The sequence below is a fragment of the Cupressus sempervirens genome, chromosome 11, assembly GCF_028749045.1.
Source record: "Cupressus sempervirens isolate cs-2001-9-10 chromosome 11, ASM2874904v1, whole genome shotgun sequence".
Classification (NCBI taxonomy): domain Eukaryota; kingdom Viridiplantae; phylum Streptophyta; class Pinopsida; order Cupressales; family Cupressaceae; genus Cupressus; species Cupressus sempervirens.
Window position 1 is genome coordinate 46,822,317 of NC_143128.1, and position 26,969 is coordinate 46,849,285.

Sequence of the window (26,969 nt, forward strand, 5' to 3'; positions counted from 1 at the left end):
TCTCCCAAGAGGAAATATTAGAAGAATTTGATGACTCTACACAGGCTTTGAAGGATAGGTTGAAGAAAGTGGAAGAAGGGTACGAAAAATAGAAAATAGAAATTAGGGCCTTATGTCAATACATCAATAACTTGCCTCATCCAGTAAGAGAGGAAGGTCCATCATTTGTCCCTCCAATAGTTGTTTCCATTGAAGTGGTAGGTGATATTGACAGAATCAAGCAGACTACTCAAGGTGCAAAGGTTTTGGTTAAAGGAATTCAGGAGGTAGCCTTCAAACATGTAGAAGAATTAGTGCAAATGCACAATAGGGCATCAACTGTAGTCTCTAGGATCCAGTGAATGGAGGAATCATAGATGGATGAACATATTTACGAAGAAGAGGTGATTGCCGACATTCAAAATTTGATGGAGCCTCCAAAGCAAGAATTGATCGATGGTCAAGTTATCAGTGAAGGGGATGTCTATGATTTTATTCGATGGTATAGTGCAGTGATCATAGCTAGGGAAATGTTTGAGAGCTTCACCAAGGAATCCGCTCGATGGAAGAAGATTGTTGACAACATTAAGCAAGGAATATCAAACGCAGTTGCATCCTTGTTATTGCAGAGATTGGTGGAAGAAGAAATGACAACTGATAATTTGAAAGTCAAGTTAGAGGAAATCTTTCAACTAAATGTCTATGAAAGAGATGATTTTGAGAACTTCTCCATCTTCTTGAATACAATGCACACTGCTAAGGACTTACTACTAGATTGGGATGAAAGTTTGGGAAAAGTAGAAGAGCAATTGCAATTCTAGAATTCAAGTAGGAATCTACACCAAGGATCAATATAGAGGAGTTGGAAACAATGTTAGATCAATTTCGCTCCTTTAGGCAGGGGAATGAAGGATAGATGCATTTAATGCATAGTGGGTGTTCTTAGGGATCATTTATTACACCCCACTCCTTCCTAAATGAGCATGCATAGCGAGCATTTATTACCCACTATAGTAGTGCATTCCTTGTTGCATTAATGTAGATTCCTTTCCTTCACCCTAACCCTAATCAAGGTTGATGTGTCACAATCTTGGCCATTGGTTATTGTGATCATCTGAGCCACTTGTTGTAATCGAGGATCTATATAAAGGATTCATTTCTCATTTGTAAGGGGGATTTTTATGAGATTGTTGCTATGAGCTACTGAGATAATAATGTTTTCATTGGAGCTTGTTGAATACTTGATATGTCTTAGTGCTTGCTTGTTCTCTTAAATTTTTTCAATTAGATTAAGTTTAGCCTAGTTAATGTGTGGTGATTACAGTGAAGAATATGATGGTCTATTGATGAATTCCTTTAGTTCATACTTTTGACATTTTAGTGATTCTAACTCATTGTGCAAAGTTAGATTGAACCCCTTTCATGCATATGCTTAACTTCAATCATTTGCATACATTGCTTTGTATGATGGTGTACGCAATGGTATGAGAATCTTTGGCATAACCCTTGAAGATTGCACTAGTTTATGCATAGTTGTAATATAACTTGGCAAAGCAGAACTCGGTAAATTGAGGAATTTGTCCACTAGAGTACTATTTTTTGTCATCACTACCCTTAAAATTATAATATAATTCCTGAGCTCTATCTTTTTGAATTTTTGCATATTTTGTGAAAATTCCAAAAAAGTACTTCATTGCAAAGCCTTAAGATAGCTCCCACATCAAGTATGGCTTGAAATGAATCTGAATAAATAGATAGGGCCGCTTGTTATCATCAGCAAATCACATCAACCATTGATATTATCCACGGTCAAGACCTGACATCAAAGGAACGTTGAAGTCATCGTATGATCTTCTAGCAATCTTACCATACATGAGACTTTATTCAAGAGAGGATAAGATATTTTAGTATTTTGTTCTACTGTTTAGTGGGTCATAAAACACACATCAACAAAAACTGGTGTTAGAAGGAGGGCCTTGACTAAAAGATTTTATAGTAGTTTCACACACTGGATAACATTAATTCATCCTCGCCTGAGGTACATCGAAGATCCTTGAGATTCACCCTGGGAGTGCATGAGCTATAAGAGTTGAGTTTTGATCCAAAGCCTAGGTAAGGAAATAAAGAAGCATCTACAAGTTAGAATTCACCAAGTGTAGCCGATCTCACAAGGATATTCCAAACTCCACCACCTCAACATCATGCACGAGGATCAATCCAAGGAGGAGTTTCACCAGGAGCTACACAAATCAACAGTTATTTGTGCTACACCTCAACATCACTTGCGATTTATAGTGTGTTTAGTACTTCAAAGCAAGATAGATCAATTTACCCTTTCAACCATATAGCTCAAAATATTATTTCACAAATGGAGGCCTTTAATTTGCAAAAAAATGGATTCCATTGAGCTACATAACTTTACATTTGTAGGAAGAATAAATAAATAAATAATGCAAGCATATGATCAAACACTAGAATTCTAGATTAGATTCATATTCCCTCATTTATTAAAGCTCAGAAATGCTAACATCCTATTTTAGATACAATGGACATTTTGAACTAGGCTCTAGTAGTTGATTCTCCTATGATAAACATATTGAAAGCCCGTCATTGTATGAGTGAGTTCCTGTACACTTCTTACCAGCCTAGTGCATGTAGATAAACATTCATCCCTAGACAGACCTTCGTCAAAAGTAGGGCACCTCAATTTAAGCATCTTTCTTGTTTTCTTCTTCAACTCTTCCAGGTGTTCTTCTAACTGCTTGAATCTTTGCTAGAATTCCAGTACTTTCACTCCATGTTTCTCTATAAAAGAAAGTATATTTGTGAAATTATCCCAAACTAGAATTGCTACAAATCCCATGGTATCATCTACATCAAAACTTATCATATCGCATATTTTTTCTACTTTATAATATTCAAGTTCATTTTGATTGCCTGTAACTTTAATAGATAGCTGATGAAATTTGCCCCCACCCACAAGTCCATGTTGTAAGGCACTCTTAGTAATCTCATTGAGGAACCATGAGTAATGTGGGTGAATTGACAAGGAGTCATGTAAATATCATTTCTATCTTCATCACCTTAGCCACTTTTAGCTCCAAAGCATGTCTTCATGTTGCTTTCATCTTATATTTCAAGGTTGTCACAAGGTCAACAGTTGACAAAAATGCAAACCAATTCTTTTCAGTATCTTCATGATTTAACTATAGATTCCCAAGATTATTGATTCCATAGCGGTCACCAATCATAACAGAATGACCTAGAAATTTTAACTTTTTGTAATAATCAAAGGCTTTACCTAATGTATGCAACAATGTTACCTTTTCCTCTAGAGTTGAGCTTGCCAGAGCTGAGGGAAATGAAACCCATCCCAATTGCAGTGTGGGGGTACTTGAGTACTCCAAGTACTCAGTGTGGGGACATCTCAGGGATGGCTACTTATAGGTTTTGGGAGGGGTGCAAGTCCCCATGTTTCACTGTTTCAAGGTTAACGGAGCAGTGTGCATGTTAGGGGAAGTTGAGTAGTGAAGATTGGGATTAGTTTTCAAAGGAGTTGAGACTTAATGTCATATTTACCAAAAGAATGTTCTTCATGTCTAGTGTTGAAGAAGTGAGAACATTTTCTTGGTACAATATTTATGCATTTATTTTTGGATGGCAGGAAATTACTTTAACGAGAACACCTCTAAATCAACATCCCTTTAATTGATATGACCAGCAATTAATTCTTTAATTTCTATATATTTTGAACTTCTTCCTTTACATCTATAAAATAAGAACCTCATCATATTAGATAGAAGTATATGCATATATATTTGACTATGCAAGGCCTAAAGCTATTACTCCAAGAATGGGAAATGTAATGAAAATGATATATATTAAAATTCATTAGAAAAAACTAGAACCTAGAGTCTTTCTTACATCCTCTTTGAAGATTGGTCTGCCACTACTGAGAGCAAAAACCATAACAAATAAGATTGTAATTGTCAAGAAACTAACTGACCAACCTATTAGCCACTTTATTGCGTTGTTTATGGATATTGTTGTATTGAGCCTCCTGGAGCTTGACTTGCAAGCTTTAATTTTGTGAACTCTCTTGTAGCCACTTTTTCTATAAAATCCCTTAGGATTGGATAAGAAGTTGATGATCAACTTTGGATCAAATTCGGTTTGGAGTTTGTGCCATAGACTTTTGAAAGTTTATTGTATCATTTTATAAACAACTTCAATGATATTTGCAAAAATATTGGTTGTATGTCCCATTTTTCAGGAAAGAAGGTTTCCAATTTATGTGAATATATAGAAATTCATCCCATGCTAGCCTGACCCAAATTGACCCTCATGTCAACACCGGTATTGAACATATCATACACAAAAGAGTTGTTGAAGCCCTATCCAACTTATTTATCTTTAAAGGTTGAAATACATTAATTTTTGAAGTCTTGGGTTGTAGAGAGAGTTGTTCAAATAGATGCTCCCATTTTGAAGTGATAATTTAAGGTAGATAAATGACATCCTTGATAGATTTAGGTATATCCATTTTGTTCTTCTCCCAAAAATAACCGATATCCTTGCTATTTTGCTTCTCTCATTCCAAGCATTCCATAGCGTAAGAGTGATGCCAAACTACATAGGAGTGGTTTTGACCCTTACGCAAATGCCTTCACCATCATTTAATGACTAATTTAAAACATTGAATGCTGACCAATGGAAGATTAAACACTTTGGTTAAAAATTGACATAAGTTGACAACGCATGGACATTGGAAAAACAAGTGGATAATTGTCTCCTCATTGGCCAACCAAAATGCACATCAAAATTGGACATAAAAGTCATGTTTCATGATCCTATCTCTAGTTAAAACTTTTTATTTGACATTAGGAATACAAAGAAACTCACCTTCTACCATATTAGTTCAAAAATATCCTTTAGCATATGCTAAGTATTCCTTGCTTAGAGTAGCATAGGTTGAAGATAATATATATTCACTTGTAGGGCCATTTCTCCAAGCTAAGGAGTAAGACATTGGGAATGTAGATAGAAGAATGGCCCAAGAGAATTTGGTTTATGTGAGGTTGTTGTTCTTCCCTATGTGGGCCATCTATTTTAGAAAGGGACTCCAACACTACCCTATCTCTCAGGGAACTCATTTTTATTGTAAAAAGTTGAAACAATTCAAATTGATTGCTCAACATATATCCAGTTGATCTTGGAGGAAGTGTTGGCATTTATATACAATGTAAAGTCATATAATTCATGATAATAAATACTTGATACATAGATGAATATAAGTTGGATTTCTTAAATAGAAGCTTCAATAACTCCTACCTAATTAATCTTGACTCTCAACTACATATTCACATTTTTTCCTCCCTTTTAAAAAAGATTCTTTACACAATTTTTTATGAACTATGGGCTCAATGATATACATGCTAAAGATTGCAAAAATGAAGGGCTAGTTTTTAGTAGTGACAAATATCATATTCCATTTAAATTTTCTATCCATGAATCCATCTTCAAAATTGAAAGTGTTTCAAGCAAATAAGCAAGAAAGTGGATAAACACATAGGCAAATGGTCATAGTTTACATACCTATTAGTATGGCTTAATATCACTTGAGTGATACAAGTTGATGTTGGCATTCTTCATTATATGTCATTTATCTATTAGTATGGTTGTAGAATGATGTTTGTGATATATGGGATAGGATTTATTAATTCACATGTCCTAAAAAGCTTGGGGGAGTTTCATCTTTGAGCCTTGATGGCCCAAAATCAGTCTATAAACCCTATAAGTTTTGAAGGACATGGAATCTTGAGATGCTTTTCATGTCCTTCAAAATTTTAAACTTTGTCTCTCCTTTGGATGCACGGACAAGCAAATATAGAGGCATCTAAGGAGGAATCTGGCAATTGGGGCAATTACAACCTTTGTTTCAATTAGAAGGGATACTTTTGTTGGGGATAAAAAGATTATGCTTCAAAATGTAATATATTTTTTAATGGATCTCTGAAAAGTTAGAGCAATGTTCATTGAAGCTAAAAACTAATCTGTATTGATCAAAATTTCATTCTATGAAGAGAGATATTTTTTTACTTGATGTGATAACAAAAACTTAATAGAAAACAAACATTTCAGAATCTATACATTGTGGTTGTAAGGAAAGATTTCCTATAGGCTATGAATGTGGACAAGATTTGAATCTTGGAGGTAGAATTGTAGAAACCATTAGGAAAGATCTAGATGGAAATGGACATTATGAAGGAAATTTATTGCAAAATGATTATAGTGGAAGGGAATTGATAGGATTAGTCATCATGCTTCTTCCCTTCCATATGTGGGCTTCTCTTCTTGTGTTGAATCCTCTTAAATGTGTATTGCCTATTGCTTTCTGAATAGACTAAAAGGTCTATACATGTTAAGAAAAACCAACCTATTAGAATATTATAATGTATCTTCAGTGGACATCTTAGTTAGTGTTTAGTTTATTAGGTAGTTTTGATTTCCTCTTTAGTTCATGATTATTTCTTTTAGAAACATCATCTTTGTAAATCTATATAAGGATTTTTTATCTCCTCTACTTAATACAACTATGACATCATCAATTTACTAGAACACAACCATCTATTAGTCTATAAAAAATTTGCAAAAATAAGAAGAAAATTGAATTGTTTGGTGCCTTTTCTAAACATTGAGTTGTATTATGTCATGTTTACAAACAAAAAGATGATGTTGTATGACTATAATCATAGTTTGACTATATATTTGGTTGTGCATCTTTCACTTTGTTTTTATTTATTCAAGCTTTTAAAATGGCGGAAATGATTGTGTTGCAGGATGATAAGGCAAATAGATGTGAAGGGAAGGAAAGTGAATGTGATTACTCATACTTCACATTCCTTGAATTTTTGCATTATAAATTGATGTGAGTACTGCATTGCTTTCTTTTGGTACCATATTTGGATGGAGCAGTTATCTCTCTGAATGGGTCTATATTTTGTTAGATATTAGTACATCTGATGTGCACTTGTTGTATTTGAGAATAACATAATATTTTCATTTGATTTGAGTAAAATTAAGCTCCATTCTGATCTAAAATTTTTTTAGTGGTTATGTAGGTCCTAAAAATGCTATATGAGGTCATCTCATAGAAAAGGCAAAAAATTTTAGCTTTAGAATAGTTGCATTGGAAGTTGTGAGTAGTATGTCCAACATGGATCCTGCACTACCCATCTGTACATTATATACCTAGGACTAGGTATGGTATCCTTCTACTTCAAATTTGTTAAGTATGAGGTTTTTTTAAAGATGAATTTTGTATTTTTTGTACATCTCCATGAAGTGTTTTGGGAAAAATTATTATGACAAATAGCTTACGTGAAATTTATGCAATGCAGGTGTTTGAGTTTCTTAGTGAAGGCAAGCTTTTTGGATCTTGTGGATCCAAACTTAGGAGATAATTATTGTGTAGAAGAGGTTTTGAGAGTTATTCAATTGACTGTTTTGTGCACTCAAGGAATGAATTATGTCTGGCCATCAATGACCTTGGTGCTTTAATTGCTATTAGGGGAGGCTTCCATTGAGGATGTATGCAGAACAAGCTTTGAAAATTTTGCAGTTGTAGTTTTACTACACTCATCAAGTATAATTGTCTTTTAGACTACTAGCACTACTTCAACTCCTATGGTTCTTCAATCACTTGTCAAAAATGTGGTGGGCTCTATGGTGGGCTCTATGGTTCTTTAATCACTTGTCAACCATTTTTTCTCATTGTGGAAAAAAAATACTCCTATTGGCTCTTTATTGTGTGTATATAAATGTGCAACTGCTCGTGTTTAATGTCATGCTCATGTTATGTTCCTCATTTTGTGGATTACCTCCCACATTATTTTGCAAGACAACGTTGATAATAAAGCCAATATTTAGATTTTTTTTATTCAAGTTAGTTTTATACTATTTGGTTAAGTGCTTTGCAAGAATAAAATATTGGGAGTAATTATAGTGTATATTCTATTATTGATATTTAGAAACATTAAATGTTAAAAATTATATTAAAATCAATTTTATTTTTTAATACATTTATTCATATAGGTGATATTTAAAAAGACATTGTCCCTCTTATAGACAATAGTAAAGTCTCTACAATTAAAAAAATATCATCTCTAGATAAAGACAAAAGTAAAATTGTCTCTACAAGACAATATATACCTTTGTTTATATCGTCCCTAAGAGACAATAATCAAAGACAATATTAATGACAGTAAAAAACCTTTCTTCATCTGAAATTAAGATGATTAACTCAACAATTGTCTCTATAATTGTCTTTAACACCACCTCTATGTAGTAGTGAGTTCCAATCTACGGTCAAAATTGAAGCAAAACCTACAACTCCTTTTCAATCAAACAAAACTCAAGGGGAGTCTTATACATCATGAGGACAAGGAAGAGGAAATAACCAAGGAAGAGGAAGGAGTTCTAAGGATCAAAGAAGCATCCTGTGTAGATATTGTGAAAGGTATGGACGCTATGAATGTGAATGTAGATAGAAAAATCTGATTTGAATAAGTCACAAGCCAACTATACTAAAGATTCTTTTGACAATGCAACACACTCCACACTCTTTACATGTAATTTGGAAAAAGAACTTCAGAAGGATGTATGCTTTCTTGATAGTGGGTGCTCAAATCATATCACAGGTAAATTTGATATCTTTGTCAAATTTGATGAATTATTGAGAAGTCAAGTAAAATTTGGTGATGATAAAGAGGTTGATGTTATGGGAAAAGATACCGTTGCAGTGAAAACTAAGTAGGGAGAAATTACTTATATTCATGACACCTTGCATGTGCCCAAGTTACAACATAATCTTTTGAGTATTGGGTAGCTTGTAGCAAAAAATTATGAGTATGTTTTTAAGGATAACTATTGCAAATTTTTTGATAAATTAACTAACCACCATCTTGTAGCAAAGACTTATATGATAAAGAATAGATTGTTTTCTCTCACTTTGGTTTTCAGTAATATGCATGCTCTTATGGAAACCACAAATGATTCGTGGTTATGGCATCAAAGGTATGGCCATTTGAATTTTCATTGCTTAACTTTGCTTCTTAAAAAAACATGGTGAGAGGACTTCCTATCATGGAAGGAAAGATCTCCTCTAGAGCTTGTGCATTCTAACAATTTTGGTGCTATGCAAGAGGAATCCTTGGGTAAGAATATGTATTTTTTGACCTTTATTGATGATTTCTCATGCCACACATGGATTTATTTTCTTAAGAAAAAATCTGAAGCACTTGGATGCTTCAAGCATTTTACAGTTATGGCAGAAAAGCAAAGTGGTTATTCCATTAAAATACTCAGAATAGATAGAATGGTATTGTAAAAAGATAGCTTACAATTGCCTTTACCTCCAGTAGAATGGTATTGTGAAAAGAAAGAACCGTACCATTATGGAGATGGAATGAAGTATGTTAAAGTGTAAGAACCACTCAAATTATTTTTGGAGAGTTGCAAGGGCACCCACAGTTTATATTTTGAATCTAAGCCCAAAAAAATTGTTTTAGAATATCACTCCAAAGGAAGCCTGGCATGGACACAAGCCCTTAGTAGCTCACTTTTGTGCATTTAGTTGGCTTGCATATGTTCATATTCTTGTTCAAAAGAGGAAAAAGTTAAATGTGAAATCTCAACTTTTTATCTTTGTGGAATATTTAGATTCCACCAAAGGATATGAATTTTATGAACCTGACACAAAGCAATGGATTATTGGTTGAGCTATGGTTTTTGATAAAGGGGGAGTATGGAAATGGAAGAAAGAAGTTCAAGAATCTATACCACTCATCATGGGTAATGATGATGTTCAAGTCCCTCCTCTCCCTACAAGCTCAAGTGGAAGCTCAAGCCCAAGTCCATCAAGTTCCTCTTCAGGTGAAAGTTCAAACTCACAATCGAGTTCAAGTGCATCACAAATGGTAAAAAGTTTAAATGAAATATATCAGAGGAGTTCTACTATGGATCTGTTTGCTAACTTTACATTGTTAAGTTTCATTCAGGTTGAACCTTTTGTGTATGAAGAAGTTGTGATAGAACCAATGTGGATTGATGCTATGAATGAAGACATGCAAGCTATTGAGAAAAATAATACATGGGAATTAGGTCCACTTCCAAAAGACTAATAGGAGATTAGTGACAAATGGATTTGAAAAGACACAAAGCTAGATTAGTTGCCAAGGGATTTGCACAAACACCTGGAGTAGATTAGTAGATTATTCAGAGACTTTTGCTCTAGTTGCTAGGTTTGATATAGTTAAAATTATATAGTCTATTGCTATGTAAAACAAGTGGCCATTCTATTTGATGGATGTAAAATCAGCTTTCCTAAATGGTTGTATTGATAAAGAGGTTTATGTGGATCAACCTATTGGCTATGAAATTTTAGGAAAAGAACTATATGGGTTGAAGCAAGCACCACATGTTGGGTATGAATAGATCGATAGTTATTTCTTGAAGAAAGGATTTATTCAAAGTCCTTCAAAGCAAATCCTCTATATCCAACATGTTGGTAATGATATTATAATTTTTTTCCTCTATGTTGATGATCTCATTTTTATAGTTAATAACCCATCTCTCATGGGGAAATACAAAGAAGAAATGAAACAAGCATTTAAGATTTCAGATCTAGGACATGCATTATTTTCTTGGGGTAGAGGTGCAACAACAACCTTACAAAATATCCATTTCTCAAACCAAGTATGTTGCTGATTTATTGAAGTGGTTTAGAATGATGTCATGCACAGAAGTTACTAGCCCTATATCCCTTGGTGAAAAGTTAACCAAGGATGATCCAAATCCCCATGTTGATCCTACATTATACAAAAGTTTGGTTGGGAGCTTCATGTACCTTACAACAACAAGAATTGATGTTGTGTATGTCACGAGCTTCAACTCTTGGTTCATGCAAGATCAACATGAGTCTCATTGTTAAGCTTCAAAAAGAGGCTTAAGGTATGTGAATGGTACACACAATTTTAGTATTTGTTATTCTCTCAATGATAAGCTTGAGCTGGTTGGTTACATGGATTTTGATTGGCTTGGTTCAATGGATGATCAAAAATCAACCTCTAGTTATGTTTTCTCACTTGGTTCTAGATTTTTTCATGGAGTAGTAAGAAAAAGGCAACTGTGGCTCTCTCTTTAGCAGAAGTAGAGTATATTGCAGCAATAGTAGCTAGTTGTCAAGCAATATGGATTCAAAGGATTTTGGAAGATTTTCATTTGGTTCAAGAACATCCTATAACTATTTTTTTTGATAATAGTAGTGCCATTGCAATGACCAATAATCTAGTATTTCATGCTAGATTGAAGCACATTGAAATCTGCCATCATTTCATTCAAGATTTGGTTCAGACTAGTACAGTGGAGTTATAGTTTTTCCCAACTTTTGAGCAAGTTGTTGATATCTTCACCAAAGTTCTCACTACATCCATTTTTACTACCTTGAGAACTCAACTCAGTCTCATTCACATTGTTCATGGAAAGGGAGATTTAAAGCACGCAATTCACTATTTGCATACGATGTTCCATTACATGAACATGCAATAGTAATGCATGTCAATGCATTAATTTAGATTGTTTTATTAATTTCATCCTTAATAAAACTACATGTTGCAGTTAGCTTCATAGTCATCATTTTTTATTAGTTTGCATATTATGCAAAATTGTTATTATTATACAATTTCTTTGCATGTTATTGTTTAGGATTTTTAATTTTAGTTTTCTCTATCTTCCTTGATTAGCATTCAAGGTTAAGTTTTTCAATTTTTCTATAGAATGCACTCTTTAAATTCATAAATTAGGTTCAATAAAATCAGAGTTTTGATTTTGATTTTAGTTGTTCATTATTTATGCTCTAGTTTTTATTTCTTTGATTATCAGTATAGCATAAGAGCTTTTACTTTAGATCTTCAAAAAAAGTTTCTAGTCCAACATCTATATTTAATTTCTCATACAACTAGTTGAGCCTTACTCTAGTGTATTCTGGAGTTCCCCTCAAGTTTTGAAGATTTTTTTTCTATATTTATTTGTGTCTTATGAAGAAAATTGGTCCAAATATTTCCTAGATTGAAAACATACTAGTTGGTTATGAAATTAGTTGTTTTATCAATAAAATAGGAATAAAATTACCAAATAGATATGGCTACCTAGTAGTGCATGTTTATCGATCACAAAAAATATCAAGCTTCTAATGTTATTGAGTGAAGTACAAATATAAAGAAAAATGATCATTTTGCATATCATATAACCAAACAAGAATATTAGTTGACGGACATCATTAAAGTGTGCAAATTATTAAGTATTACAAAGGGTAATTGGATGAACATAAAATTTTGAGAACTAGAAAATTCTCAATGAATTGATTCAAATGAGAGAAAAAAAAATGGCTTGCAAAATTCAAGGAGAAAGTTTGTTAAAATGTATTGAAAATGATAGTTACATGATTGACTATGATCCTATAGGAAAAATTGAATGAATGAGAATGAAGTCTAATGTTTTTGAACATACAGATGCATAAGAATTATTAATCTAATTTTTAGCATTCAAAAAACTAAAAAAATATTATATAAGGGATGATCAAGAAAAGAAAAAAAAGAGATGATTGCAAAAAAGGTAGGATACAATAAAGTAGTTCTACTTAGTAGAGAAAGAGAGTGATATTGGTTAATTAGTTAGAGAATAATAATGAGACTACATAGAATGTGAATGATTCAAGTGGGTATGAGATAGATGCACTATTACAGATGTTAGTGTATACTTAAAGCCCTAGTGTAGTGTAATTACTCCTAACTATATAAATCACTAGAAGTGAGACTTTTGTATGCTTTAACTAAGAAACCTTTATGCTTCAGTAGTGAAGGATTGTGGGTGTCATCCCTACCATAGTTTTAGCTTTAACCAATGGTTTGTATGTGATGGAATAATTTTATCAGATATGTTTATGTGTGATGTGATTATGTTAAAGTTAGTTACAATAGTATATTTTCATTCAACAAATATTGTTGAGTTCATGAATGAAAAATGAGATCTAAGTTTCATAAAATAGATAATGAAATGTGAAGTTTAAATTGACAATTTACATAAGTTGGAATTACAAAAGGGAAACATACACATTTGAGAAGGGGGGAGGGGGGAGGTGGGGGTGAATCAAAAGTTCAAACTTCAGTAGTTAAAATTCTTATACCATTCATTATATGCATGTAATAATCTGAAATGAAATGTAAAGAAAATGCATCAGAACATATAAGCATACACACTTGACACTTGATATGATTCCCTAGAAACCCTCCAAATGAGAAGGTAAAACTGGGGTGGGGATGACACCCACAATTCTTCATTACTACTACAATAAAGTGCCACTTGTTGAGGTTATAATAAGTTGACTATAAAACATGATCTGCCCTGTTAAAGGCTTACAAGAGACTATTAAGTCCCACCATGTTAAAAGATTTTAACACCCTATTAAAAGTGTGCCTAGTTAGAGAAATTTAGAACATTTAGTAGTATTTTTTATTTAATGAATTACAACTTTAACTTGCAAGTTTTAGATCACCATTATGTCCTTCTTAATCCTTTCTGATCTAATTTGCCAATGTTGTGTCTTTGATCTTTTGTTCTACAAACTGATTCTACAATTCTTTCACTCTACTAAGTCACCTTGAGTGCTTTTTGATCAATTCATTCCTTTTCTCCCTTCTATTTTTTGCTCACATACATAGATACATATTGAATTATGAGGCATTATCTTCCTTATAAAGAAATTGGTGGCTTAGGGTTAGGTATGAATCTACAACTAAGATTAATTCATTTTTGCCACTTAATCCCTTCTTATTTTCTAATTGGTTGCATGTTGATTCCATAGGGAATCCAAATAGATCCGTCCTTATCTTTAAAGCTTCAAGATTTATCCATAAGTCAACATAAAAATAATTTACATAGTTGTTTGTGCCATCACAAACAACTAGATCTAATCTATGTTATTTGGCAGTTGATAATATTGATGCTCAACACATACTGTAGTTTTGTTCTAGCTTGGCACCTAAATTGCTCGGCATCAACTACTTGCTCAACACTTGAATCACTTGGCATGGTCTATTTGCTTGGTACTTGAGTGACTCGACACCCATTTCCACTTGGCATTTCTACATATTATACTCAACATGTATTACTAGCATGACATGAACTTAGTAAATATCTTAAGTGTGTTGACACTCGATTTTCAAAACCAATTTGAGATTAACAATGTCCCCCTTTGACATGAGTGTCAAAAGCTCTTAACTATATATACCAAATGTAATCTCCTCGAGTATAATACATTCACAACTTGATATATATACAAAACTTCAAAATTTCGCAAAATTTTGTAATAGGCTTATATACATCAAAATTTTGTAACTCCCCCTAAGTTAATGTGCCTTTTTTGTATCCAAAATCTATTCTTCATAGATTTGTCTTTTGCTAATACTCTTTGGTTTTAAGAATACTAATACTCTTTATCTGATATATACTTTGTTTCTAGTCTTTTGTTGACTACTCTGCCTTTTTGTGTGCTCTCCCCCATTGGTTTATCTCCCTATCTTTATTCTCGCCTTGCATGTTTGTTTATCTCCCCCTTTTTTAACACTTATGTCAAAGGGTCTATACACTGATTGTGTATTTGTCCAAAAAGTTCTTGTGGACTTCCATTATAATCTTTAGAGCAACGTCCTAGTTGTCTAATGCAACATCTAATGATTTTATTTGGATGGCTATCTCTACTGCAAGGTGAACTAGTCCATCTACTATTGAAAGAGTTGGATCTTTCTTCATTTTTTGCATAGCCTAGTTCCTTGTGGAGTATCTCCATGTGAGGGGTAAGGGAGGCTTGAATGTTAATCAACTTGGCTCTCATATTAGCCTCTCCTACTATTAACACAACTAGTTGACTTTTTGTTTGAAGCAATGAATGGAAATGCCTCTCACTTTGAGCTAGATTCTTAGGTAATTGTATACTTGATTTTTTAAAATTATTCTCTAGACTTAGAAATATATGGCCTATTTTAAGTGTGTTGACACTCGATTGTCAAAACCAATTTGAGATTAACAGTCTCCCCCTTTGACATCAGTGTCAAAAGCTCTTAACTATATATAACAAATGTAATCTCCTCGAGTATAATACATTCACAACTCGATATATATACCAAACTTCAAAATTTCACAAAATTTTGTAATAGGCTTATATACCTCAAAATTTTGTAACTCCCCCTAAGTTAATGTGACTTTTTTGTATCCAAAATGTATTCTCCATAGATTTGTCTTTTGCTGATACTCTTTGGTTTTAAAAATACTAATACTCTTTATCTGATATATACTTTGATTCTTGTCTTTTGTTGACTGCTCTGCCTTTTTGTGTGCTCTCCCCCATTGGTTTATCTCCCTATCTTTATTCTCCCCTTGCATGTTTGTTTATCTCCCCCTTTTTTAACACTTATGTCAAAGGGTCTATACACTAATTGTGTATTTGTCCAAAAAGTTCTTGTGGACTTCCATTATAATCTTTAGAGCAGCATCCCAATTGTCTAATGCAACATCTAATGATTTTATTTGGATGGCTATCTCTACTGCAAGGTGAACTAGTCCATCTAATGTTGAAAGAGTTGGATCTTTATTCATCAAGGTTTTTGCATAGCCTAGTTCCTTGTGGAGTATCTCCATGTGAGGGGTAAGGGAGGCTTGAATGTTAATCAACTTGGTTCTTATATTAGCCTCTTCTACTGTTAACATAGCTAGTTGACTTTGTGTTTGAAGCAATGAATGGAAATGCTTCTCACTTTGAGCTAGATTCTTAGGTAATTGTATACTTGATTTTTTTAAATTGTTCTCTAGACTTAGAATTTTATGGCCTATTTCCTATGTGAAGAGTGTGGGATCACACAATTTTGTGTACAATGAGAATATTTTCTCAAGTACCTTCTTCACTTCCTCAATTTTTGTGGCCAATTTAACTCATAAGAGTTCCATATCACCTGATATTTTCTCATTAACTTTCCCTTGGAATTTTCTTTTAGACCATTCCATAAGTTTGACATTGGCTTCTTGGTCTTCATTATTCACCTGTTCAACAATTTCTAATAATTGTTCTAATATTGGCTTATATTCATCAGGTGTTTGCAATCTAAAAGCATCTAAAAAGATGTCTTTAATATCTTGTAATGCTTGCCTTTTTTTGTACTCTTTTTTGAGTATTTCCTATTTTTTTTTATTTTCTAAGGCTTCTTGCATTATGCCTATTTTCTTTAGTGTCATGGTTGCATAGTCATATTTTGGTATCACTATTTCTTCTCTAAAATTGCATGTTCATAGTGAAATACCTTGGTAACGTTGGATGAGTTGGAGCCTAGTGTTGAAATCTGAAGTGGTATTGCATTAGTACTCGATCTCTAAAGGACTTTTATTGGAGTTCTAGATGTTGGTAAATTTACTAATGTTTATATGGCTTCTTGCTCCTTCTCCTTTGGTATGTCTTTTTCTACATTTTTGTCTTGAGCAATCATTAATATCTAACCTACTCCTTGTGTTTGAGTTTTAGGTATAGATAATTCTGTCTGTCCTATTTGTGCCTCTGGAGCCTTCTCTTCTTAAGTAGTCTAAGTTTGTTGTTCAACCATGTCAACTTTTATAGTAGTGTCAAGCTTTGCAGATGTATCATCTGATGTTTGCACTAGAGATTGAACACTAGCAGCTGGAGGGATGGCAGAAGGTGGTTCTTGTGAATTCACCTTATCCTTTGTTATATGAACTACTGCCTTCTAAAGCTCTTCAATACTGACCAATACAAGATTCTCACACAATCTGGCTTGCATTGTGGATTGGTCAAGGATTTTCTTTAGGTCCTCTGTAGTTAATGGATTGATGTTCTGAGGTGAGTAATCAGGAACATCCTTTACTATTATGGTTTTTTTAGGTGTGGTTGTAGCATGTGGAGGGATCACGGCTGGCGATTGTGTGTCTTCCGCATTTTGTTCTTCTTGCTACTTTTCAGCTGTGACCATTTCATCTTTCTTCTTTTGTGTCTCCTCCCCATTGGTATCTTCTTTTTCTTTTTTTGTCTCGTCTTCCTTTTCTTCCTCTCCTTCTCCATTTTTTCTTCCCTCAAAGGGATTCTCTTCTCCTACTTTGACAGTTGTTAACCCATATATCAATTTCTACATTTGAGTGGATTTCTTTACAACATCTTCAATGTTGTTCTAGAGAATGCTAAATGCCCTATATTTGGGTGCAAATGTGCTACCATACTTCTTATTTTCTTTGATAATTTTCCCCTTTGTTACGTTAGGCATCATTGGACTAGGGTTGATTCCCTTATTTTCTTTTCAAGGTTTAAGCAATAATGCCACTTGTTTTCTACAAGGGTGTATAGCTCCTTGGGCATTGTGTTGTCTAATTCAAGTGGAGTCTTCTTGAACTTAGACATCATGGCATGCACTTCTACCTTGGTTATCTCTTCTCTAGAAAGTTTTCCAAAATCAATATTCTTTAATCCTATCATATCTAAATTATCTTTAATATTATCACAAATATTCTCAAGATCAAAATTAGGTGCATGACTTACCACCCTAAACTGACTTTTATCTTTTGACTCTATCTTTTCTTCATCTATTTTAGGTTGTACAACATACTTTCACCTTTGTTTCTTTTGCACTGGGCCCTTTTGTTTAGTTGCTTTTTTTTTCTCCTTTTCCTGCTCTTTGGCCTTTTGAGTAGTGGCCCTTATACTAGCTCTTGTTGTTGGGGTAGTTGGCTTTGTTGTGCTTGGCTTGGTAGCCCTCTTTGCCTTTGGTTTGGCTATAGGCTATGCCTTTCTCTTTTTAAGTTCTAGCTTTATTGGTGCTTCCTCAACCTCTTCTTCCTCTTTACCTTCTTCTTCTTGGCCTTCACCTATGCCTTGGGTCAAAGCTAAAGGTTATTGACCTTACATCTCTTCTTCATCTTCATATTCTTCATCATTTTCTTCTTCATCATCACCTACACCTCCAAACTTGGCCTTTAGTTTCCTTATCATTTTGTCCTTCTTTTTCAAAGTAGAGGCTATCTGTAGTTCCATCTCAACTTTTGACTTCACAACATCATAAATGCCAAATATCTTGGCACTTTTGTCAATTTCTTTAGCAAGGAGTGCAGTGATGATGGCTGAGGCTTCAACCACATTTATTTCATAGCCTAGGGGCCTTAGCCATCTAATCCTAGGTACTACAACTTGGATGTAAGTGTAATCAATATCTACAAGGAAACAAATGTCATTGTAGTATTTCTCAATTAGGGAAACAAGAATTCTTAACCCTGCTTCATAGACTTCTTAAAGTCTTGAAAATAGCTTGTCATAATTGACTCAAAATTGTCTCCCATTTGCTCAATATATTCATTAATTTGAACAACAACTGACCTGTTTGTCTTCCATCGTATTTTTCCAAAAGATGGAAACTCATTTTTTACATGAAAAAACATATATACAAGTATTGATCCAAACTTGCATTGAGCACTCTTTAACCTTCTAATAGCTCCATTATTTTCATTTATCTATTGAAGTTGAAGTTCTGCAAGATCATAGGTGTGATCTTTCTTAACAATCTTGTATCCAACATCCACTGCTATACAAGGCACACTATTTAACCTACTTGATTGATAGAATTTTTGGGATATGTCTCTAACAACAAAGTCAAGTAAAGGGTCTATAATAGTTTCAATGGTCATTCCATGCTTGTTCCATTTTGCACCTATGTTTTTCTCTATTACCTCTTTGGAGTCACTTCTTAATGTCTTGGGCTGATCTAGGTTTGGGTAACCAGTAACCCTATGGAAAATTCTCTTTGAGAATTCAATGGGTCCTCCCTCTAACCATAGACATCCATCATGTATTCTTCTTAGAACTATTTTAATCCACTCTGTTTTGAAAACTGTGGGAAAATCTAGGGCATGGGTCAAACCTTTTCTCTCTACAATCTTGAATTCCTTCTTTAGGACTCCATTTTCACATAGTTTGTCATATGCATGTATTATTTCCATGTCTCCAATGGCTCCTACTTTGCAGTTATAGCACATTCTTACATCTTGTACCATTATAACCTTAGGCAAGATCATGGATAATGCTCTAGTTGGGCCACATTTATAGGCAACTTTTGGAATAGCTTTGAAATATAGTTGCTTAACCTCATTTATTTCTAATTGAACTTCCAAAGTTTCTTTCTCCTTCAGAGTTTTTTGAACTGGATGCCATATCATAAAACTAGGGTTTAATAATTATAAAACTGCATAGCTTGGCAGATGAAGAATACCTTTACAGTCGATGAATTGGTTCTTGATCTTTGCTATGATCCATGCAAATGCTTTGAACTAGTTTGTAGATAACTTCTTCACTTTTCTCATTCTTTCTTTGAGTTTATAATGATGAAAAATAGGTAAAAATCAACCACATACCCTTCAGAACTCTGCAATTAACGCTTAGTTGTGTATAGGTGTAAAACTCAACTTTAATTTGATTTCTATTTCACTCGGCATTTGTTGATTTTACCTCCACTCAGTAGCTACTTCTGACTTGGATCTAACTAACTTTGACTGTCAGCTCGACACACACTAGTATTTACTTGACATTTGAAGTGGACCTTTCATACTTGGCAAAAATGTTAGAACTTGAAGATTTGACCTTGGACTTTCCTCATTATCTTGCATCTTTATTCATGCTAATCTATCTTTTTAAATTCTAATATTCCTTGGAATTGATGTATGAGAAAATATTTTAAATATTAGTCCCACATACCTCATTTTTTCTTAGTTTGATGAGGTGTGACCACTTGACCCATTGGGTGAAGTGATCCCTTCTCCATTTGATGTACTGCCAACATCTTTCTTCTTCCATGTCTTATTCATATCTTTCCTAATGTGCTCAACATCACCCTTGCCTTTACCTTTGTAAAATTCAAAATTTGGAGCCTTGGACCTTGTTGGACAATGCTTGTTGATGTGACCAGTCTTCTAATAGCTAAAACATGTGGTTTGACTCAACCACCTCTTTTAGTTACCACTAAAGTGTGTTATAATGCAATTCTAAGGGATATGTCCATATTCTTGACAATAGTGACAGTTATATCTTGTATTGTAATCCTAGTTATAGGAGTTTTCATAGGTTCTTATCTTTGTTGGATTGCTTGATGACCATTTGGACTTGGATTTGCATTCAAAGGCTCTATGTCCATAATTTTGAAAATTATAGCACTGTCCTTCAAATTTTGGTGCATGCATGGTTCTGGTTCTGCATTCATTTGCCTAATGACCTTGTTTGTTGCACTTGTGATAATGAGTCATGTTCTTTGGCTTAGCATTATAATTTGCATTCTTACTCTTGTAAACATTAGCTATATGTCCTTTCTTACCACAATGATGACAAGTAGGTTTAGAGTTCTTACCTTTATTGTTCCTTTCCTCAGCAACTTTGGATGATTCTCCTTCTTCAAAACTTGTGTAGCCCAATCCTAATGTATCTCGAGGGGATTTCAATAGTTGCTTAAAGTACTTGATGGCTTCATTTGGCTTGTTGAAACTTTCAACAAATTTCTTTTATCTTTTCAAGTCATTCTATAGTTTTTCATTCTATAGCTTCAAAGTAGTTATTTCAATGTCCTTGACATTCAACTCATGATGAGAATTCATCATTTGGCTTAAGGTGTCCAATTGCATGTTTGAGATCTTGGATAGCTCTCCTAACTTTTCCTCCAATCTGTTTGCCAAAATTCTTTTGTCTTCTTCAATCATGGCCTTCTCTTCTATAGCTTTCTTCTTTTGTTCAGTCATCTCACACAATAGAATAGCTTGTGATTCTTGTTCCAACTTGAGAGTTTTGATCTCTTTAGCTTGCACTCTGTTCTTTTCCATCAGATCTACAATTTCTATATCAAATTCACTGGAGTTACCATCTACAGATAACTTTGTGGTGTCAATCTCTTTGTATTGTGTGTCATTTTCTACTATAGCAATCTCTGTCCTTCTTTTTAGGGAACTCTTCAAAGCATCTCTTGCTTCATTCAATTGATGTAGTATGAGATGTATCTCAATCTCTTGGTTTTCAATGGTATTTCCCAACTTGTAGACTTCTATTTCAAGATCTTTTCTCCAAGCTATAAATCTTCTCCTCCTAAGAACTCATCTTTGAAACCAATTGTTAGAATTACAAATGGGAAACATACACTTCTAAGGGGGGGTGGGGGGCGAATCAGAAGTTCGAACTTCAACACTTAAAATTCTTATACCATTCATTAGATGCATGTAACAAACTGAAATGAAATGTAAAGAAAATGCATTAGAACATATAAGCATACACACTTGAAATTTGATATGATTACCCAAGAACCCTCCAAATGAAAAGGTAAAACTAGGGTTGGGATGACACCCACAATTCTTCACTACTGCAGCAATAAATTGTCACCTGTTAATGTTAAAATAAGTTGACTATAAAACATGATCTACCCTGTGAAAGACTTGCCTTGTTAAAGGCTTACAAGAGGAATGTTAAGTCCCACCCTATTAAAGGATTTTAACACCCTGCTAGAAGTCTTCCTAGTTAAAGGACTTTAGAACATTCACTTGGAATATCACCCTGTTAAAGGATTTTACAATGATTTTTAAGTCAACTTTAGTCCAAAGGATTTCACTCTACTAATACAGTTGTTAGAAAGTAATAGTACAATGTTTGATTTGATGATTTACAACTTTAACTTGCTAGTTTCAAGTCACCATTCTGTCCTTCTTAATCCTTTCTAATTTGATTTTCCAATGTTGTGACTTCAATCTTCTATTCTAAAAACTAATTTTGCAATTCTTCCACTCTCCTAAGTCACCTTGAATGCTTTCTAATCAATTCATCCCTTTTCTCCCTTCTACTCTTTTCTCACATGCATACATACATACTGAATTATGGGGCTTCGTCTTTCTTATAAAGAATTTGGTGGCTTAGGGTTAGGTATGAATCTACAACTAAGATTCATTCATTTTTTTGCTTAATCTCTTCTAATTTTTTGATTGGTTGCATGTTGATTTGCATAGGAAATCCAAATAGATTCATCTTTATCTTCAAAGCTTCGAGATTTATCCATAAATTGGCATAAAAATAGTTGACATAGTTTTTTGTGCCATCACAAACAACTAGATCTAATCTATGGTACTTGACACTTGATAATACTGATGCTCAACACATATTGTAGTTCTGTTTCTGGCTTGACACCTAAATTGCTCATCATCAACTACTTGGCATTTGAATCAATCGGCATGGTCTATCTTCTCAACACTTGAGTGACTCGGCACATAAGTGGCTCAACACTCATTTCAAATCGACATATATAAATATTATACTCAATATGTATTAGTAGCTCAGCATGAACTTAGTAAATATCTTAAGTGTGTTGACACTTAATTGTCAAAACCAATTTGAGATCAACAACATATACATGAAATAGATTTAAGGTTTATAGTGTACACTACTCAAAATATATAAAAGGAAAAATTAAATATAATATTTGTGTACAAAATTAAATGATAGAAAAAAAAAAACTTTTATCTAAATAAAAATTCAAACGATAAACAATAATACAATTATAAAGATATCCAGAGATTCCATAGCTACTTCAGACTTACTTGGACGCTTTTGTATTTGAGTCACTCCTAACAAAGGATAATATTGGTGGACATATAATAAGAAGGCTAAATTTATTTATATACTTCACGCACATTTGATGAATGGTATGGATCAAGAGACAAAATTAATGGTGAGTCAAAATCAATGGTTCAAATATTTCCATAGCTAAGAGCCAAAATCAATGGTCCAACTATTTTGGAGGATTAAGAGGAAAAATCAACAATTAAGAAAATCAAATCAACCATTGAGAAATGAGATGCCCTAGAAGAAGTTATGATGGATGGATAAGGTGACTAGTAATTCCATTGAAAGAACATCCAGCCCAAAGTTAGGATAATGCTATAATTAATTTAAACATAAAAACTATTTAATTGTCAGAGGATAATTAGTCTAATAAAATAATTTAAAAATATTTAATGAATAAATATCAAGAAGAATAATATTAATTATGATATGGTAAAAATGCATATATCAATTTTTTATATTTAGGTATTATCTTTTTTTGAGACAATATTTTAATAGGTGATGTCCCCAATTTTATTAAATAATAATATTTTTTGTAATATGGCCGATAATTGATGTTTCAATCTTTTGGGTCAACTAATTTTTTTATTTTTTATTTTTTGTACTTTTATGTAGTTTTTTGGCCTATTGTACTTTTTGTCATCCTTCAAGAAGTTTCCCGTTATCCTTTTATAAGGCCAACATGGCATGTGATTTGGATTTTTTCCTTCCTCCTTTTTACTCCTCCCTCCATCCATTGTACCACCTACTTCCATACTCATCCCTCAATCCATCATACTCCTCACTCTGTACTCCTCCCTCCTCCACCATATGCCAACACACCAACATTTTGGTATGCCAACCTCTCACTTGGAGGGGAACATTACATACTAACAATGTTTAAGGGGAGAAAAAGTTCATAATATGTCTAGTGCTATCATTTATACTACATTATGGACAATAGTCAATGGCCTTATTCAATATAATGATTGAGACAATGTAATTAAAGGGTTGCCTAGTTCTAAGTTAGTTTACCCTACTACAAACATAGTCATCCAACTTTACTAGAAAATGGATTTTCCAATCAAATGGTTGGATATGTCTTATGTGTCCTTTTCAGGTTCCTTGGCCAGATTAGCATTGACGAAAATTGGTTGCTTTGAATCTTGAAGCAACTATTAATATTTTCACTTTCAATCAAATTATACTTATTTCCTATAGTAAAATTCATAATGGTAATACATTTTATAGTATCGATATTAAATTCTTATCTAGTCTATAGAGTTTCACCCTCTCTCTTTTCTATTGCATCTACCTCTCTTTATTTGACTTATGAGTTGCGAACTTGAGACAAAATTAAAAGAGTAAAATCACACATTTTGAAAGACTTTCTATAAGGAATGTTATGCATGGAAAAATAGGGTTTCAAAAATAACACTTTGTGAGAAATCAAGTTTATATGTGGAGCATATAATGCCTTTTTCTTTTTTTTCTAGCTAACACTAAAGGAACACACTAATTTTTTTATAGAAGAACATTGTGTCTCACAGATTACAAAAATCTAAGTAATACAGTAATTTTCCTTTCCATTCATTCATCATTATACCATGCCAATAAGGTTGCCAAAATATGTGGTGATTCTACCACATAAAGTAGAAAGGGCTATTAGTTTGTGGTGATTAATCAGGGAAGTACTATATATACTCTATAATTCCTCGATGAGGTTGTTAGTTTGTGGTGATTGATCAAGGAAGTACTATACATACTCCATAATTCCATGATTATTAGCATTTTTGGGCCATTATGTTGTAACTATTTTAATTTTAAAGTGGAAAAAATACTTGTATAAAAGGGCTTAGGGTTAGGGATTTCTATAAGGTGTGATGCAATTTTTTTTTCTTGTGGTGGTATTGAGTTGTAAGGGATTAGAGATTGTAATCAAGTTATAATCACTGGATCATAATAATATTGGACTTAATAATTGGTGGATGTAGCCCAAGGATTGGGTGAACCATGTAAAATCTTGATGTCTTGTGTTCTCTTTTGTGTGATTTGTCTATATTTTTGTGTAATTATTATTTCTATCCGTAGTTTATCCTAACAAGTGGTATTAGGGTGATGTTGTTTGTTAGTTATTCTCTATAGGAAAGTCTCATGGTTGAGTGGGAGTGATGACAGATGAGGGTAAGCTAAAGGTTGACAAGTTTAATGGGCAAAACTTTCAGTTATTGAAAATAAAAATGGGGGATTATCTTTATCAGATGGATTTATTGAAGTTGTTGGAAGGAAAAAACCAAGAAATAGGGAACTATGATAGATGAGGATAGGGAGATTTCAGATAGAAAGGAACTTGGAAGCTTTTGATTATGTCTAGCACCATCAGTGATATTTAACATTACAAAAGTGAAGATGATGGAAGAGTTGATGGAAACCATAGCAATGCTATATTAAAATCTGTCTACTTCAAATAAGGTATTTTTTTAGTGGGACCTTGGTCTATTGGTGAAGTTGAATGGCTCACAAAGAGTCCACCAAGGATCAAGTCTTGCTGAGTGCAAGGCTTTGACATCATAAGAGATGAGGTTAGGATCGTTCCCTAAGTGATTTTAATGGTGTGGATGCCCCTCAGTCCTTGGCTCTAAGCCAAAAAGGTTTCAAGCATGAGTTAGCCCATATCCGATTCCTAAAAAGTCTATGTGGTGGCCTTCACTAGTTGGTAGCTTGCAAGCTTCATGCCTTGGTGGGCTACCTCACAAGTTTGAACCCCCATAAAAAAGAAAAAGAAGGCATTTCTCATGAAGCATCTATTTAATATGAATATGGTAGAAGGTGGATCTATTGTAGATCATCTAAACGAGTTTGATACTATTATGAGTTAGTTATCTTCTGTGAATATTAATTTTGACGAAGAAATCAGGCCTGAATAATGGAATGGCTTGGTAATGGTTGTGAGTAATTCTATTTCTGCATCTAGTACCCTAAAATATGATGATGTGATTGGCATTATTTTGAGTGAAGAAAATCAAGAAAAATCTCAGGTGGATCTACATTAGGTAGTTCTTTGAATGCACAAAGCAGAGGAAAAACAATTAAGAGAGGAAATAATTCTAGAAATTGTGGAAAATCAAGAGGAAAGTCAAAGGGAAAGAGGTCTCAATTTAGATGGGCAAGATATTTTTGGTATTGTGGTAAACTACGGCATAAGAAGAAAGATTGTTAGACTCAAAATAATAATGAAGGAGATAAACCAGAAGGGAACAAGGAGACAAATGTGGTAAGTAACAAATTTGAAGAGGATGTTTTTCTTCTTTCTTTAGAAATCGTTTATGATTCTTGGGTTTTAGATTCTAGGGCTTCATTTCATGCTACACCTCATAGAGGTTATTTTATTGATTATATCCAAGGGGATTTTGGGCTTGTTTATTTGAGAGATAATGAACCCTATCAAATTTTTGGAAAGGTAAAAGTTAAGATTAAGTTGTAGAATTAGAATCATTATCTACTACATGAGGTAAGACATGTTCCAAGGCTAAGTAGGAATTTAATTTTAGCAGGGTAACTTAGTCATGAGGGTTACATAGTTACTTTTAATGATAAAAATTGGAAGGTTACAAAAGGTTCTCTTGTAGTAGAAAAAGGTGTGAAAGTAAGCACCTAGTATATTTGTCTAGGTCATACTATTCCTTCTACTTTAATTGTTTTAGAGAAAAAAAAATGTTCAAAAATAGTTGTTGTAGTTGAGCAGAGAAAACAAATAGTTATTGTAGATTCATACAACACTATGGCACAAAAGACTTGGGCACATGAGTGAGAAAGCTATGAAATTGCTTCATTTAAAGAATTTTTTACCCAGTCTAAAATGTGTCAATATGGATTTCTGTGAAAATTATGTGTATGAAAAATAAAAGAGAGTGAATTTTGTGAAGAGTGGAAAGGAAAAGAAAAGTGAGAGATTAGAGCTTGTGCATACATATGTATGGGGACTAGCTCAGATATCTTCCCTTGGTGGCTCTCATTATTATGTTACATTTAATAATGACACAACTAGAAAAGTATGGATTTATTTCCTTAGATAAAAATTTGATGTATTTCAAAGTTTTAAATAATGGAAATGCTTGGTTGAAAATGATACTGGTAAGAAATTAAAATATCTCAGATTTGATAATGGTGGTGAGTATTACAATCATGAATTAGAAGATTGTTTCTCCACTAATGGTATTCATAGATAGAAAACTGTTCCAAGGACTTCATAGGAAAATGGAGTGGT

At 33.4% G+C, this 26,969-nt stretch overlaps 1 protein-coding gene and 1 pseudogene across 10 annotated transcripts in view; one reads left to right on the forward strand and one right to left on the reverse strand.

Annotated features, from left to right (window-relative positions):
- The window catches only part of LOC149528182 (endoglucanase 14-like), a 49,947-nt gene extending 42,029 nt beyond the window's left edge, over positions 1-7,918 (forward strand). For 7 of the 10 annotated variants that reach the window (XM_089810901.1, XM_089810906.1, XM_089810907.1 and 4 more), the window contains 2 exons: positions 6,819-6,907; positions 7,380-7,918. In XM_089810901.1, coding sequence (XP_089667027.1) covers positions 6,819-6,907; positions 7,380-7,539 — 249 coding nt within the window. In that variant the 3' untranslated portion in view covers positions 7,540-7,918. Of the gene's footprint in view, positions 1-6,818; positions 6,908-7,089; positions 7,241-7,379 lie in introns of all 10 variants that reach the window. The other 3 variants (XR_016359021.1, XR_016359027.1, XR_016359022.1) reach the window with 2 other exon arrangements.
- On the reverse strand, positions 2,487-3,576 carry LOC149528184 (uncharacterized; annotated as a pseudogene).
- Positions 7,919-26,969: the final 19,051 nt, after the last annotated feature.